This window comes from Scatophagus argus, chromosome 4 (genome assembly GCF_020382885.2).
Source record: "Scatophagus argus isolate fScaArg1 chromosome 4, fScaArg1.pri, whole genome shotgun sequence".
Taxonomy (NCBI): Eukaryota; Metazoa; Chordata; class Actinopteri; family Scatophagidae; genus Scatophagus; species Scatophagus argus.
Genome location: NC_058496.1, coordinates 13,002,621 through 13,019,805, shown reverse-complemented (window position 1 = coordinate 13,019,805; position 17,185 = coordinate 13,002,621). Strand labels below are relative to the sequence as shown.

Sequence of the window (17,185 nt, the reverse complement as noted above, 5' to 3'; positions counted from 1 at the left end):
TCTCTGTCATTGTGATCCATCACTTTCTCCTCTTCTCAGGCTTTCCCTTTGCTGCTCATTTCTCTCACGTCTGTTTCTCCCCTCCCCTCTTTGATTTTGTCAATCTCTCTCCGTTGTCATCTTTTATATCCTTTCCCTTACTTTATTCCCACTCTGCCTTTCTTTGCTTTTATCAGTGAGAAGTAAAAAATTCAGTTTCTGAGAAGTACTCCGTTAAAAAATAAAATCACTGCTTTGACAGACGTTTCGAATCTACGCTGTTCTTAACTGCACTGAGGCAAATAAGTGATGATGAGTGCCTTTTGCACTTTGCCTTTCACACAGATTCCTTGTGGTAATATGGAGTACACAACTGCTCAATGCAGTACATCATGGTTTCGTATAAACTGATATTACTGACACCAGCAACCACTTGATGGGATAAAAGCACTACTTGTTTAATGTGTCTTTTTTTTTTTAATCTAATGGAATACATTGATCGGTTCACTCAAGAACACAAAACTCTTAAAGGTCTTATTTTAAAGGGAAGGTTTATTGATCCGCAACTTTTGAATTTTGTTTAAGCATTTATTAGATATAGAGACATGCTTGAGATTATGGATAAAAGTCAGTGGAAAATATTAGTACTCCAACTCTGTGTGCAATAGATAGCTGTGCCTTTCATGGCAATCCATACAGTAGTTGATGACACATTTCACTAAAACAAATTGCCAAACAAATGCTGGTACAAAACTACAAGTGAGGGAATTCATTCTCTGGAGATCATGAATGTTTGCACAGAATTCCATGCTAATAAGTGTCTACCACTTGATTTTAAACTGAGGATACCCGAAACATCTGTAATCTATATTATCTTTATTTTCTCTTTCAAATAGGTTTAGCTGTCTTTTTTTGTGTTTTTCCCTCTGTCGGACCTTTTTAGCTCTGTTGACATTTCAGAAACTAACTTGATAAGAGTTGTCATTATTATAAATAGAAGTAAAGGCCAACACTATGAAAATAATACCCAGGTTGCAATAGATCAGGCTTTCCTTAACATTATGGTATTCTCAGTTTGAGTTTGAGGGCTGATGCTGTAATCTGTAAGATTTCTCAGTTATCTCTCCCTGACTTTGTTGGCTCATCTCGGAAAGGGCACACGTAGTCTTGTCGAAAGCTGTAACAGAATATTTAGTCCCACTTTTCAGCAGTTACTGGAGGACAACTTGGTAGAGATGTCCTTGATTCCTTTTTGTGAGTTTATTTGTCTTTTGGTTGTTTATTCTCTCTCATGTGTAGGATCTCCCTCAATGCATAACCTGTATTGTAATGTATACTCCACGCTAATGTATACTCTAATATGTAGAGCCTATGGAACAGATGCAAGTGAATTCATGATCATCTTCATGGGTTAATCCTGTTTTCTTTATCCTGACACACAGGATTTTGGCACTGAAACAGATAAGAAGTGTGTGTGTGTGTGTGTGTGTGTGTGTGTGTGTGTGTGTGTGTGTGTGTGTGTGCGTGCGCACTGGTAGCATAGGGCTGTGATGATGAGGAGGATGATGCATCCTATCCCCATTAGTGTTAGCCTAGATCTGTCAGAGCCTTGTTGGGTTACTGCCTGGCAAAATCTCAACCCTGAGGAACAGTGGGATGGGCTAAACACAAACACACACACACTGTCTCTCTGAAACACACACATACACACATCCTTGTGCTTATGTTCCCAAGACAAAACACTATTTTGTTTTACACACACACACACGCATTACCTGGAAGTTCTCTTCAAAACGTATTGTCTATCTCACATTGACTTAAGCACAAACACACTTTCATCCTCAGCCCCTGCGTAACAGACAGGAAGTGTTACAGTCTGGCTTGTTGTCTTCACTTTATCGTAGCTTAGTTTTGATGGACACTACATTTCACACACTCAGACTGCATTTTCAGTTGCCCTCTGTCTCACCTCTGTCAGACAACCACTAGTGTTCATTTCTTTTTCCAACTCTGCTGGTGCTGTTCCTGTGACCCAAGCACACCAAAGACCCCCAACCCAAATACCTGATTATGCAGCGCTGTTTTCTCCTCATTATAGTAGACCTTGCCACAGTGAAGATCAATAGAAAACTGGGCGATACGAACTGAGATCAGTTGTGTTTTGAAGCACAGGGTGTGTTCATCACTCAGCTAATTTAGCTGCATGCCCAATTTTTGGTTCAAATCAAATGATTTCCTAACAAAAACCTTCTTTATGCCAAGAAGTTATTCATCACCTTGTAGATCTGCTTTGATGTGCGTCCTGTTTTCAAGGAATAAGTTGTTTTATTACCTGCTGTACAGAGTCCTTGCAGCTCTCTATCTGCTGTGGCTGAATTCAAGGCTGTCCTACATTCTGCTCCATCACGTGCTGATGTGAAGTGGAGGCTTTGACGAGAGATAGCATTTTCCCTCTGTCCTCTCCTTTATGAACTTTCAATGTTGCTTCTAATTAATATCTCCATCATTAATTTGCTGTGACACATGGCCTCCCTCCACCCACCCACCCACTCAACCAACCAACCAACCATTCCACCAGTCAGCCAGTTAGATTCAAGCCCCAAAGCTCCATTTAGTCTCCGAGCATCAAACTGTGGGGAGGAGAGCTGCAGTCGGAAGTGTACGATCAGACAACCCCCATGTTGTTTTATGGTGTCTGTATGTTTGTTTCTTCGTGCCCGTCTTCGGTTCATTCTGTCTGTCTTTCCTCCCACTCTCCTGGTTGGTGCTCCTAGTTCAGTGCTTATTATCAACATTCAGTATGATGGCATTAAGTGCACTTTGGTTGGCTACAAGGTTGCCTTCTCATTTTCTGCTACCTAGAAAGCATTTCACACATTTCAGCAATTTTCTCAATTATGGGTGTTGATAAAGTGTCTCACCATTATGTCCACTCATGGGCATGTATTATTGTTGAGCCTTCGCTTCTGATGGGATGATGATGGTGATGATAGCAGTCCAGTGATGACTGCCCTTGGTTTTTCGTGTTTGTCTGTGGAACGTCTTTTCCCTCAATGGTTTGTCAAGCCTGCAGTCTAGAAAATGGTTCTCAGGTGAACCTGTAAGCTCGTCACCTTAGACATCATCTTAAGATAAATTCAAGATTCGACACAGCATTGGTGATGGTACTGAAGGAAGATATAAAAACGTGTGAGCATTGTTTTGAGCTGTAGCTCAAAAAAGAATTAAAAAAAGATAAGGAAAGAAAGACTTGCAGAGAGAAGGAGAACATGTTGATCTGCATTAACTTTGTCTTGAAATATTTGCAATTTTTTGGTGGAACTGTCTTTAACTATATTTTTTATGGTTTATTTTCCCTCAGTCTAACTCAGAGTTAGATACAAAAGTACACAAGACACTTGCTAGCTTGACCTTTGCTGATTGAATCAGTCTGCCTTATAAAATGGACTACAAATGAAAAATGAACAAACAGTGAAATGGTTTCAAATGTTTCATGATGGGTCTAATTTTCTGTATCACCTGCGTGCTTTTGCAGTGTTTATCGTGATGTCATTCATGCTTCATACTTAGCAAAGGGCTGCGTAATACAGCCGGTCTCTTAAAGGGAAGCCGAGCAGAATGGATTATCCCTCCACCAGTTTGTGGACAGTGACTTGCAGTGTATTTTTAAACACTCTGATGGCTAAGATTTAGAGGATAGTAAGTACTGGCCAAAGAGCAGCAATAATTAATGAGGGTTTTTAAAGAAAGCACAACACTGAAGATGTCCTGACTCTTACACGTGTGCTTTTTCATCCTCTCCCCCCCCCCCCCCCCCCCCCTTTCTCCCTCCAGGTTCAGGAAAATATCTTTGTTGAATTTAACCATGAGGAGCTGGTTGAGTTCTATAACAAGGTCTGTTTAGTGTGTGTGTGTGTGCAAGCATGCTTGTGTCCACTTTGATGTCACATCGCATGCATATCTTTCTGTTTCCATGTCTATCTTTTGTGTTTCATTTCATTCTGATTGGCACATGCCGCCTGACAAAATCCATTTGCCTGCCTGTCTCTCTCATACTTAGATACATTTTGTGTCCTCTTTCTCTCTCTTCTTTCTCTGCCTGACTCTACCTTTTTATGTGTTTGCATGTGTGTGCTTCTTTTTCCAACAACTCAACCTCTTCTCCTCTTTCTTTCAGCTGGAAATCATGCAAGGCCAATTGGATTCCCTCACTTGATGCTCACACACACGCACACACACAGAGTTGCCGTTAGTGTTTTGCTGATAGCAATGCCAGCTGGCTTTGCAAGTCCATTCTTTCTCTGATTTATTAGAGAAAAGTTTCAAAATTTGATGTATGGAGTCCCATTAAATCCAGGTTTGTATTTCTAACTCAAGGAGGTTGTTGTGATGAATCAAACTTTGCTCAAAGTCTTTTATGTCTTCATCAGGGAAATGCTGGGAAAGTTTACTCTGTAAATGTAAATTGCGCTGAAACACGTTTCATAGTAACATTTTTCTATGCCATGTTTGCTTGCCCTGTAAATCAGTTACAATAAGATGTTAAAAATGTGCCAGTAGTCAATGATCTTCAAACTTCACTGTGGAAATAAAATTGGAAGTAAAATGAAGTTAAATGTTATGTTGAGTTGAAATGAATGGGTTTTGTAACTTGGAGAATGAACTAGTGTCCACGCCATTCTAATAAAATCTGAAGTGAAGGTGAAATCCATCCAAGCTGTTGTTATTTAGTGAAGGCTCATTATTTCTCATTAAGACCAACCTGGACTGCTGGTTCAACAGATGGGAGTTCTGGGAGGCGCAATGGACCTCCAGTGTGTGTGTGTGTGTGTGTGTCTGTGTGTGTGTGTGTGTGTGTGTGTGCCTGTGCATCCTTTTTTGGAAGCCAAATTTGAGAAGTTACCTAATTCCCAGGTGTTATTTTCCAATGGTTTGTTCAGCACTAACAGATTTTGGAGCTATGAAAACTAGTTATTCCTCTGTCTGTTTACTTATGTACATATGTTTTTATACATAGACTCTTTAGGTCATCTCTACTAATGATGTTCCTCTTTCAACCTCAGGAGACACTCCAGTTTTGGAGCGAGTTACTGCTCCAAGTAACAAAGATCAAGTATCTCAAGGACAGGTCACCATTTGCAAACCTATCATCAACAGCTGGTCAGTTTTGATATAATGTTGATGGACGCTGATGTTTCTTGGGGTTCATTTTTAGGCAGAGGGTGAAGTGCTCAGATGTTTGGAAGGAACGAATTGAGGTGGTTTGGGGAGCTGATCAGACAGATGCAGAACGTACTATAGCGATTATATATTCCATCTGGTCCGGTAAAACCTCTGGAGCCCCCAGTAGGACCTTAAAGTCTTTGCAGACTGGCTGTTTGGGACACTTCTTGTAGAGAGTGCATGAAAACACACACAACCAAACAGCAAAATCACTCCCACTTCCTCCTCGTAAAATGGATGAATTTACCACTTTGCTGTGAGAACACTACTTACTATTGGCACCCTCAGAATCACTAAAAATATCCAAGGGTAGTGTAACACGCCAAGAAAAGGGCCTACCATGCGCACTCTTTCTTTTCCGCCTACGTATCAGTAGACTCAGAGTAAACCTTTGTTTTCAATTGAGAAATAAGCATACATATGTATGGGTACTTAAAAAACACACATTTTGACAAAAATGTTACCAAAACACATACACATAATAGGAAAATGACTCACTCTGTGACTTAACCACCCAAAGACAGGCGAAATCACGTCCTGAATCACTCTTGTCCTGAGTGCTTTTCTTTTTATTTTTTTCAAACTTCAATTGACAATTTCTGCCACCATGTGAAAATGCTTGTAGCCAGAGGGAGCGCCGTGTTCCACAGCATGGAGAACAGATGGCAAGGCCGAGCAGAGATGGCCGTCTGGAAAAAAAGAAGAGAGAAAAAGAGACTCACACACTGAGACTCACACTGAGATCCGGCACAACACGGCACACAGAGTCCCGATGAGCGCAATAGGGAGAGTGTGTGTCTGAGTGTGTGTATGTGTGTGTTATTTATGTCTGGTGATTTGTGTCTCTGCGTGTTCTTGTCAAAGCTGTTTGCATGCTCTGGTGTGTGTGATGAGGCAAACTTAAGTTCAGCTGGACACCATACAATCATGCACATTGGGTTTTGCTGAGCTGCTGGTCGGGGGCGCTGTTCTTTTCCAGCTCTAATAGGTGTCTCACTGGACTCACCTCACTATGTGGCTGCGGTTCCACAGGGCTGACAAAGCTTGGCCACAAATGATAGGCACTGAGAGCTGGCTTCTAGGATACACACAAGCACACAATCAAACCCACTGCTCACTACTCATAATAATGCAGATATATTTGAAAATATAGAACATGGATATTTTTGCAGTTTTAGACTCTGCAGGCTGGTGAAAAGGAACATCATGTCATGAATGATTGCAATAGCTCAAATTGTCGTGTCAAAATTTACCTACATTGAATTTAATGTGAAAGCCGTGAAAAAATATACTTGACCTCCACAAGCAAACTCTGTACATAAGTTCAGTAACCCAGCTGCCTGATATTTGCCACCGAGTTGTCAGATCATGATTGTATCTGTGGCCTTTGTGGTCTTTTAATTGTTTTTTAATGAGGATGTCTATCACAGTTGAGTTAACAGTAGTGCTCTCAGTCTCCAGCGAGGAGCTTAACTGTTGGAAGACACTAGTTTGGTCAGCGGCCGTGATTCAGCATAGATAGATAGATAGATAGATAGATAGATATACTTTATTGATCCCAGGCTGGGAAATTGCAGTGCAGCAGCAGCAGCAGCAATACACACAACAAGCTAAACAAAATGTTAAAAATAGCAAAATAAAAAGTGGCATATATAAAATATATATACAAGGCAATATAAAGAAAAGTATATATACAACAGTAAAGTATAGTGAGCTTGGTTTGAACATTCATTGTTAAAGACTTGTGTATTGAAAACCTCTTGGTCTTACAGTTTTGGTTTTTCAGCGTGTCCAGTAAACTCATCAAACAAACATTTAAGTGAGTATTCGTGCTTGTCAGGACTTTGTGTGTGTGTTTGGACTGAAGTACTACGTGTATGTCTGTGTATACAGTTCATGTGTCTATTCTTATCCAGCAGCTATGCGTGTCTGGAGCCAGCATGACAACAACCACTTTCAAAAGACAAAGGAGACACGATCATGAGTGTCTTTTGTAAGAGATGAACAACAGCCAAGCTTCACAACAATAGTATTAAGCTGCGCAGATAGCACCAGTCCACTTTTGTGAGGAACAGCTCTTCACAGTGGACAAGTGAGCTATGAGCAACTAATAAAAATTGAACAACAGCAGAGAGGTAGTCAAAATAGATCTGTGTTGCATCAAGGACAATCTTTTTTGTGTGCCGTTGTCTCTTATGCGTGTCTGGTTATTAAAATATTTATTACTTTGGTCTCTGGCAGACAGACATGCTTTAATATGACACAAACTGAATAAAAATGTGACCAGCCTGCCAAACCTTTGTCAGTATTTTACACATTTTTTGAAACTCCAAGATTCAGTCTGTTTTGAGCCACACTATATTGTACTGTGAATAACCAGATTATTGTAATAGTTAATTTAAAGAAGTTTCATGGTTCACAGGAACCCAATTTCCTCAGAGGTTCCAGTCAATAGGATTGCTTGACAGTTGAGTTAATGTCCAAAAAATCTATGGTAGCCTAAAGGACACCGTGTAAAGAAATATTGCTATGAAAACACTGAAAATAAAGGAGAAAAAGCTGTACTATATGCAAGCAACTAGAATGTAAAAGACTGATGAGTAAGCCAAGCATGTCGAACATGTTCTACTGACTGATTTAAACTTAAATCTGACTAAAATAGCCTTACATTTGCAATATGACGAATATTCCTTTGGTCATAATGAATACCTTTAATGATGCATAGATAGGAGTTTTGAGTTAAGGCCAATAGGTCCCACGTCAGGTCCAAGTCCTATGCTTTGTGTTTCATTCATTTGTCTGTCTGCTGCCTGCATGCTGCTGCAGGTTGATTCAAAGTATGCCCATTCAATCACTGCACACGTTTATGGGCTTGAATACGATCTAGTCATTCCAAGTCAAAAGGCTTCAGTCCACGTGAGGTCACAAGTCACTGGGTTTAAATCGAGTTTTACATCTCTTGAGTGTCAGTTGGAGTTCAAGTCATCAAATTGGAGACTGGACTTTGACTCAAATCTTGGTCATGTGACTCGAGTCCACACCTCTCATTAACATATCGTAGATGCAATCAGTTTGAGAATTTCTCAGGTAGTACAGATTATTAGACTCGACAGGTTGAGCAAGGCAGTTTGACAAATACATCCAAATATCTTCAGCGGGATGCAGGGTGGTGCAGGGGTTAGCGCTGCCACCTCACAGCAAACGGGTTCCAGGTTCGAATCCCGGTCTGGTTCCTTCTATGTGGAGTTTACATGTTCTCCATGTGCCTGTGTGGGTTTTCTCCGGGTACTCTGGCTTCCTCCCACAATCCCCAAAAACATGCACATTAGGTTAATTGGCTACTCTACATTGCCCCTAGGTGTGAGAGTGAGAGTGTGTGGTTGTCTGTCTTTGTGTGTTAGCCCTGCAATTGACTGGCGACCAGTCCAGGGTGAACCCTGCCTCTCACCTGTAGTCAGCTGGGATAGGCTCCTGCTCCCCCATGATCCTGACGGATATAGAAAATGAATATATGGATGGATGAGATGCAGAGTCTACTAATTATTTTGAAGTGCCAAACAGAGGACAAGATGCCACCCAAACTTAATGAGAAGCAGATTTTAATCCCCTTTTTAATCTTTCAGGTGAAAAACATCAGTGCTCCATTAGAGCTCTTTAATTAGGCACATTTGTTTTCAAACATCATTTCATTCATCTGAAAGAGAATAAAAGGAACACAGGAGTGAAGATTGTTATCCTGTTGTTTAGAATCAATGTTCAGTGTCTTTTATTATTATTATTATTATTATTGAGATGACTGAATTATTCAAACACTGAGCTGCTTTGGATTCACTGTGCAAGTTGTTTGGCAACTGCCCAACCAGGTCCGTCCAAGGAGGTGTGCGAACAGGATGACACTGCACTCACTGAAGTTAGAAATGGGGATACTAACCTTGATATGAATTATTAACAAAGCAGATGAAGGCTGCTCCTTTGATCCTAAATCACAACCTGTGGGATCATAACTCCCCTGTCCCCTGGTTGTGACACTTTTGAGGCATTTTACAGATGTAATTCGAGAGCCTGCTGTCAGCTTCAACACATTAGAAAAAATGTATTAAAATGAAACCTGATCCCAGCCCAACTGGCACGGATCAAATTTTAATCTACAGTGTAAATTCAAACCAGCAAACATAAGACCAAGGGACAAGTATGAAACGCCAAGATGGGTCATTAATAAACAGCTAAAGTGATGAACTTCAAAGTCTGCCAGCATTCAGTCTTTCAGTACCGGGTATTCAAACCACGGCCTTGTCATTAGGGGACCATTGTGCTGCTTTGTCAAGCTTGACTTAAAAGATACCTTTATTTTTTAATGTGCAGGTTGATGGCTTTTTGTGAAATCTGTTTCTTTTGAACTCCAGTTCTCTTTGTTTTGGTGTTATCTCTGCAGTTGTTAACTCAGGCTCCTATGTGACACCTCTCACCCTGCGACTGCTTGTCGAACACACTGTCTTTAGAGCATCAGCCATACAATTGGCACTGCATGCAAAAGTATGCACAGAAGGATGTCTGAATTTTAATGAGTTTTTATACTGGAGGCATTGTGTTTACAGGTGTTTTTGGGTTGTCCTCCTCCATCCGTCTGTTCCTCTGTTCCCTTCAGATTTGGCACAAATGTCTGCTAGGACTCAAGGATGAATTGGTTAGAATATCACTGGCAAAGGCAACGGTCACTGTGACATCTTATAATGTGGTTTTGGCTAGAACTCAAGAATACACACACTAATTATGACAAAATTTCACTCAAACGTCTGATAGGCTAAAACAATGAAGTGATGACATTTGATATCCAGACGTTGTAAAGTCAGCCTCACTGCGGCATGAACTCATACACTACAGCAGTAACCCACCACAAGATCATTTGTTTTGCTGATGACCTTCAGGTGACTATCACGGTAACTCCTCTGTAAACGAGTCTTTGAGTGAAGACAATACGTTTCCCACTGGAAATTATTCACCGGATCACACATGTCAATATAGTGATAATTCCATTTCCTCAAAAACTTCACTTAACACCTTTTATTAAATTCCTTCAAAGTGATCACTACATATCATATGATTCTGGACGAACACAGATGGAAACTTAAACCAGATGGTGGAGACACACAACTGTGAGTCAGTATTTCAATGATTTTTTTTTTTCCTGCTTTTGACGGTGCCGATGGCTTTAAAGTGATCACATATCATTCCTCTGGCTTTCATCTTTCTGCACTAACGTTTATTTCCAGCAGAATTGCCGCATCAAATATTCAGTGCTGCTCTCTATTTGTTTTCCTGCCAAATGACCACTCGGCTTTCAGCCCCAACAACCCACCTGTGGTCAGTACCCACACAAACAAATGTTGTGCAAATTATCAGTTTTCCCTTCTGTTCTAAAATTGTATTCTTTTCAACTATGTATTTCTGTTGTTTTGTTTTGTTTTTTTCTTTTACACTATTATTATCCTCATATAGCCTTGTCTTGCTGCAGGGCACAGACAGAAAAAGTTGTAACCCCAGTGTCTTCCCTGCGTGTTTATATGCATATTGAAGGTTGCAGACTTGAACGGAATTTCATTTCATTTTCTAAAAATGAATTGGACACCTATAGCTTCACCCTGAAAGCTGTTTTCTTTTCTCAGCCTTATGATCTTACTGACTGTCTTCCACAACTTTCCAACTCCAGCTTCACTATCTACTCCGCCCAGCCACGAGACCCACTTGACCCAGCACTCTCCGGTTCCTGTACAGATAAAGACACTTTAGCCCAGCTCCTTAAAGCTTCTTTTCTCCTCTGTATCTTCAGGTCCAAAGTGTTCCTCTGGACAGAGGCTGTTATAAGTTCTTTCTGCTTCTGTCTTCTTTTTACACCTACCCTCAACTTTCTACACTTAAAAATCACAGGAGACTCTAAACTACAGTGACGTGTAGTTTAGTTTTCTCTTTTTAGGTTAGTTGGCTTTATCAGTTCGAGATATGAATATCAGACATCTGCCAGTGTTGCAAATATATTTCACTGAATAACAAAACATGTCACCAGCATCAGTCGTCATCTCATTAAGCAGGAGCCTGCTTCTAATCTTCTGTGGCGTTTTGCTTTGTGCTGCAGCATGTCTAAAATTAGACTACATCTTTGTTTTCTCTGCCCCGGGAGCTGCTTGTCCATCTGCAGATCAGCTGCAGTAATGGTTTCTGAGTGCAAGCATATGCAGAGGCTTGATGAATGAATGTCAGAAGAGCTAAAGCTAGTAAAGTGATGTTACTTCAGTAATCTGCAGGACGTGTTGGAGGAGTTCATAATGTTTGTCTACAGTGGATTGAATGGAAAGACTACTTCAGCGCATTATCTGCAAATCATGTATACTATATGGTAAAGTCAAGCATGTTTCAAAACATGAGTTTGATTTGTTTTCTGCCTCACAGGTAGCTTTCAGTTTCATTCACAATAGTAAAATTAGAACGCACAGGCTGGAACCTGGGAAGAGCTCCATCACACTTGGCGATGAGTCACCACTCTGAAGCTGCTTTCAAGGATCACCTGACTTTTAGAGGCATCAGCCAGTACGTCCTGCATTTATTGGGAATAGTTTCAAGAAATCAAACTCAAGAGACAAAAATGAGCAAGTACACACATCATGAATAAAGTACGATGGATCTGGCAGGTTCTTGACTCAAAACACTCAAAACCCAGCACTTGATTGCCCTGCATGTTTCAGATGTCTCCTTCTTCCAGTACCCCTGGTACAGATGACCAGCTCGTCATGAAGCTCTGCAGAACCTGATAACAGTCCATTTATTTGGTGTGTAAGAGCAGGAAACATGTAGGACAGGGGGGTCTCAGGACCAGAACTGAGAAACACAGGATTAGAAACACATGATTTCAAACATTTTTAATTTAAGAAGTCTTGAATAATTATGGTCTGGGCTGAACTATGGCCAGTCCCTCATGTATTTATCATAACCATGTGTGAAACCACCTCATAATTAAGAAGAAGAAGAAGAAGAAGAAGAAGAAGAAGAATCAACTTTATTGGCAGTATATATATTTTTACATACACACACTGAATTCGTCTTCTGCATTTGACCCATCCTTAGTTGAACACACACATGCAACACCCGGCAAATTACATGCAGTGAAACACACACAGGAGCAGTGGGCAGCATCAGGCGCCCGGGGAGCATATTGGGGGGTTAAGTGCCTTGCTCAAGGGCACATCAGCCGGCTAATAGAGGGGGGGAGTATTTTTCGCATTAATCACTCCACCACACCCAAATTTTTCCTGCCCGTCCAGTGGGGGAATCGAACCGGTGACCCTCCGATCACAAGCCGCTTCTCCAACCTCTAGGCCACGGCTGCCCCCGTTCCTGCCAACAACTTCTCTGGGTAGCCCGACCTGATAAAGAGGTGCTGTTGGTGGCAAAGGTTGGAATATAAAGATGACACAGATTTTTATGTTTTATTTATGCAGCACAATACTTAACATTGTCCTTCTGTATTTTTCATTTGTCGTCCATTTCTCATGTTCCTCATTCTTCTTCTTCCTCTTCAAAATGTCTGGTCCCGACTCACTCCTGTGCAACACCTACAATTTGTCCATTTTGTTTTACTGTGTTCAGTTTAGCTCTGACAAAGATATTCACTGAGCCCTTTCACTAGCTGTCTCAGGCTAATGTGTTGTTAATGCAACAACAACATAACTGTTGGTCTAAAAGTATTTTACTCTTAATATTTTTACTCCTGTGGACATAAGACTCGTTATTTACAGTGTTGTGGTTGTTGTGATGTGATACTTTGGGGCTTGCCTGTTATTCCAAAAACTCAATAGTTTTCAATTTTGCTCATCCAACAACCTGTTATCCCAAAAACAAACGGCCATTGCTCTAAAGGCCCATTGCTCTGAAATAGAAACTCTCCTTGCAATTGTTGTGACTGCCGACTCTGTCTTGTGCTGAATTGATCAGGGTTTTGCCTTCAATGGGCTATCTTTCTGGCTTTACAACAAACTGCATTTCAGGTGATTTTACTGTCGCAGATAAATTTCCAGTGTTGGAATAAAATGATTGCAGCTTTGCCTCAGCCGGTTGTCAAAACAGTGAATGCTGGCTGATCTAAAAACAGCAATATAACTCACTCACTGAAACTTTGATAAAATCTATCCTATTGGAAATTTTGACTGTAAACAATTTAGGGTTGGGAATAAAAAACTGCAGGGTGTATTTTCAGATCAGTGGGCGTTTGTTCTCCAGATAATGGACTATTAGACAAACAGGCCTTTGGTCCAACTGGACATTTTTCAGACTTTTGGGCTTTCAGAATAATGGACTGTTGGAGGAGTAGTATGGCACCTATACTTCACTGGTCTCTAATTTTATGAATCTAGTTCAGTTAATGTACTGAATCATCTTTACAAGAGCTGGTCTAACGTTTGTTTATGATAACTGTCTTTTTTCTAATTGAATTTCCCTATAATTGAATTTGTTGTCCAATAAAAGCTTCAAAGCCCACCTCCTGTCTATAACCTTTATTGACAGTGTGTTTAGCCAGCTGCACGACTGTGCAACTGCAACTGTCGCAATTTATGAGGACAGAATACCTTTCTTGACTGTTTCAAGAAGCTATGAATTTCACCCTGTGCTGATATGACCTGATGGCAATGGTTTGCATTAAACGTATTGTATGTTTTCAAAAAGTGGCTAACAGTAAAAATATACAGAATTTATAGTACTTCCAAAAGCATAGCATAGGCACCACCATCGCACATGACTTTGTCGTTGAGAGGTCACATCACTTCTGTCCCCGTTGCATGAAGCAGATGAATCGTTACTATCTCTTTCGGACCAACTTCCTGTCCTCCTCTTTTTTAAAGTCTTTGCTCTTCCAAATCCTCCCAGCCATGACCATGATGTTTTCCTAAAACTCTCATCTTTCTCTGTCTCTCTCTGTTTCTGCTTCCATGCTCTGTGTAGCTGGCTGCACAGTTGGCAAAATGAATAGGCATACTCATTCAGCTAGCGCCTCTCTGTTGGTCCACTGCCCTAGGTGGCAGCGCTGGGCACCCAGCCTAGTCTGGCTCAGTCAAGTCTGGTTTCCACTGCAGAGCCATTCGGGACCTGCCAGGCCTTACTCATGATTCACATCGTTTGCTTTCCCCTCATTCCCCAACATTATTTCTTTGAGTCATCTTTTCATCTTGCTGCCAGCAGAGATGCTTAGCCAGATGGGCAGATTTTCCAGTAAACAAGTCACAGTTTTGATCTTGCGTTATGATATTATGGAGTCAACCTTGGCGCATGCAAAGTGCAGCCAACCCAAATGGACTAATTTTGCAACTGTGGCTTGGGAAATGATTGTTTTTTGGTTATTTTTTTAACTGTTTTGCCTCTGGTGTGTTATATACCTACTGTGGAACAGGTTAGGCTGACATCCTGTGGTCTGCATCGGTCACATCAGTGATATGGAAGCCTTGACACAACATGTCCCCTAGATTTTAGTGCAGATTTATCCTTAGTTCTAACTTCTGTACATGCACTGAGATTGTGTTTTTGCATTTGCATTTTCCCAATTTCATTTCATTTTTGATATGTTTAAGTGGTAACAACCAAGTTAGCCACACGTGCTAGCATTAGCAGATTGAAAGCACTTTATGTATTTTTGTTTTTGGACAACCATATACATACTCTGAATATGCACACCACTTCAATATGTAAAGAAATCCAAATATCGACAGGCTTGCTGTGTCTGTCATAGTTGCAAAGCTATGATTTAGCCCAGTATTTTTCCACTGTTTGCTCATGCCTTTATCTTTCACCACACAATCACCACCACCACCGTGTCTCTCTCAACATTTGGTGTGCTCTGGTTCCACACAAAGAGGTCACCTTCTGAGCTCCCAGTGTCTGCTGAATACGTCTCTCGAGTCTAGCTGGCACCACCAAGACACAGCAGCACCGTCAACACATACTAGATTCTCTCTCTGTCTCTCTCTCTCTCTCTCTCTCTCTGTCTCCCTGGTCATTCTTTCACAGCCTTCTTTTACCCAACTTGCTCTGCCTCTTTCTCTCACTCTCATCATCCTCCCTCCTCAGCATCATATCTTGCCTTGTCTGACAGGGTGACATCACTTGTGTTGTTTGTTCTGTCTGTCTTGTCCTTTCTTTCTCTCTCTCTTGCCTCTCTTTGTTCTCAGTGTTACGCCGTGGCAGATACTTGTGGTGGCTGTGCCACGGTCCATTGTTTGCAGTTGTGATAAATTTCAATTTGTTATGATTGGTCTTTGCATGGGATTCTGGGCCTCATGACAGGTAACAGTCGATGGTTGTCATTGCTGGTTAGGGTGTTGTTGTATTGCAGGGTAACAAGTGGTGGCAGTGACATGCTTGCATATTTTCTTTCTTTTTTATTTCTCTTTTGTGTCCCATGTGATTGTTGTTGGCTCTGCTGTTACTCAGGGGCAGAGCCAGGCAATTTTCACAGGGGTGGCCAGGATAGGACCAGTGGTGAAATCATTAGTATAAGAACAAGAAAATAAGGTGCTATTATATGCACTACAACATACAATGTTCAGTGTGTACATTTTCCCCATATTCCTGCAAGTGAAGTAATAAAAACAGCTTACAGTACTTAATGTCTCAAGCTATGGAGTGTTACTGTACTGGAAGTCTTTCTCAGAGGGTCTGTTTTCTAATTCTCGTGAATTGTGTAAGACCTGTGGCCTGGACCTTTTTTGACATTGTTTTGTTTACATCCTGTTCTTGCTGCAGTGGTTGTTTTTGTTGTTTTCACTGCTGCAAAAAATGAAGCATGCTGCCTTGCCCTGTGATGTCCTAGACAAGGTGGTTTGGGGTGTGTACCTGTAGGGTGTCTGCAGCAGTGGTGTGATGCATAAACAGGCTCAACACAGATGGTGCAGTATGCCTCTACACATGGCAGGTTCACAGCCCGGGCAGCTCACTGTCCTCCTTCATCTCTCTCTCTCTCTCTCTCTCTCTCTCTCTCTCTCTCACTCACTTTCTCCATGGCAATGTCTGTCACTCTCTGTGCTTCTTTCTGCCTTTTGCACCTGCTTTCCCTGTCTCTATTGGCCTTCCTTGCTGTCTGACTGTCTGTCTGACTGTGTATGTGTGCTGTCCAGATGCTGCTAAGCAGTCCTGCAGGCCAATTGTTTTTAGTCCACAATCATTTTAGTGTTTAAACATACTTTATGCTTTAAAATCTGGATGATTATGTAAGTTTACATTCTGAACGGGACAACAGTAACCAATGACAGATTGACTTTTTGTCTAATCTGAGCTGCAAAACATAAGTGTAGTTGCAAATTAAACTGAATCTTTGGAAGATGAACCCGTCTGGGCAACAGTTGTCTCATTTGCTTAATTTTCATGACAGACCGACCCACATCCTCAGTACGGAGTCTGACTGGAAATATTTGTTACATCTCTGAAATGTGTGCATTTCAATCCATCCACTTCACAAAGGCTGGAATCTGCAATCTGTGTAGTCACCAGTTTCATACCCCACACTCATTGCCGTGTTGCATTTCTTTTTGTTTTGGTCTGCTTCTTGACAGTGAAAGACCAATGAGATGAGGAAATGGAACGAGTGGAACCTTATTTTCCTTTATGGGATGTTTATTCTGAGACCAGATCAGTTTTGGGGTGGGGGTGGGATGCTTGTTTCGCAATACAGTTGTTTTCCTTTGGTTATCCCTTGCATATGTCTAGATTTCATGTCATTTTGAATATTCAAATACTACAGGAAATAAGAACTCGGGAACACTGTGGATAGCTAAATAAATGTCTCTCCTCTAAAGGGTTAACTGTAATTTATGATATCCAATGATCCAAACCAGCCAGAACAACTTTCAATCTTGCGCTGAATTTTCCCAGATACATCCAGAAAGTGGTGTTTTCATTTTTATCGATGGCACTTTAAAGCAATCAGACCAGTGCTGCTATTTCCTTT

At 41.1% G+C, this 17,185-nt stretch overlaps 1 protein-coding gene across 2 annotated transcripts in view; it reads left to right on the top strand.

Annotated features, from left to right (window-relative positions):
* commd10 (COMM domain containing 10) overlaps positions 1-17,185 on the top strand; it is a 109,324-nt gene that overhangs the window by 45,019 nt on the left and 47,120 nt on the right. The window contains exons 6-7 of one of the 2 annotated variants that reach the window (XM_046387840.1): positions 3,814-3,873; positions 4,157-4,689. The exons of the other annotated variant lie outside the window; for it this stretch is intronic. Coding sequence (XP_046243796.1) covers positions 3,814-3,873; positions 4,157-4,195 — 99 coding nt within the window. The 3' untranslated portion in view covers positions 4,196-4,689. Of the gene's footprint in view, positions 1-3,813; positions 3,874-4,156; positions 4,690-17,185 lie in introns of those variants that run through there. 2 annotated transcript variants of the gene reach the window in all.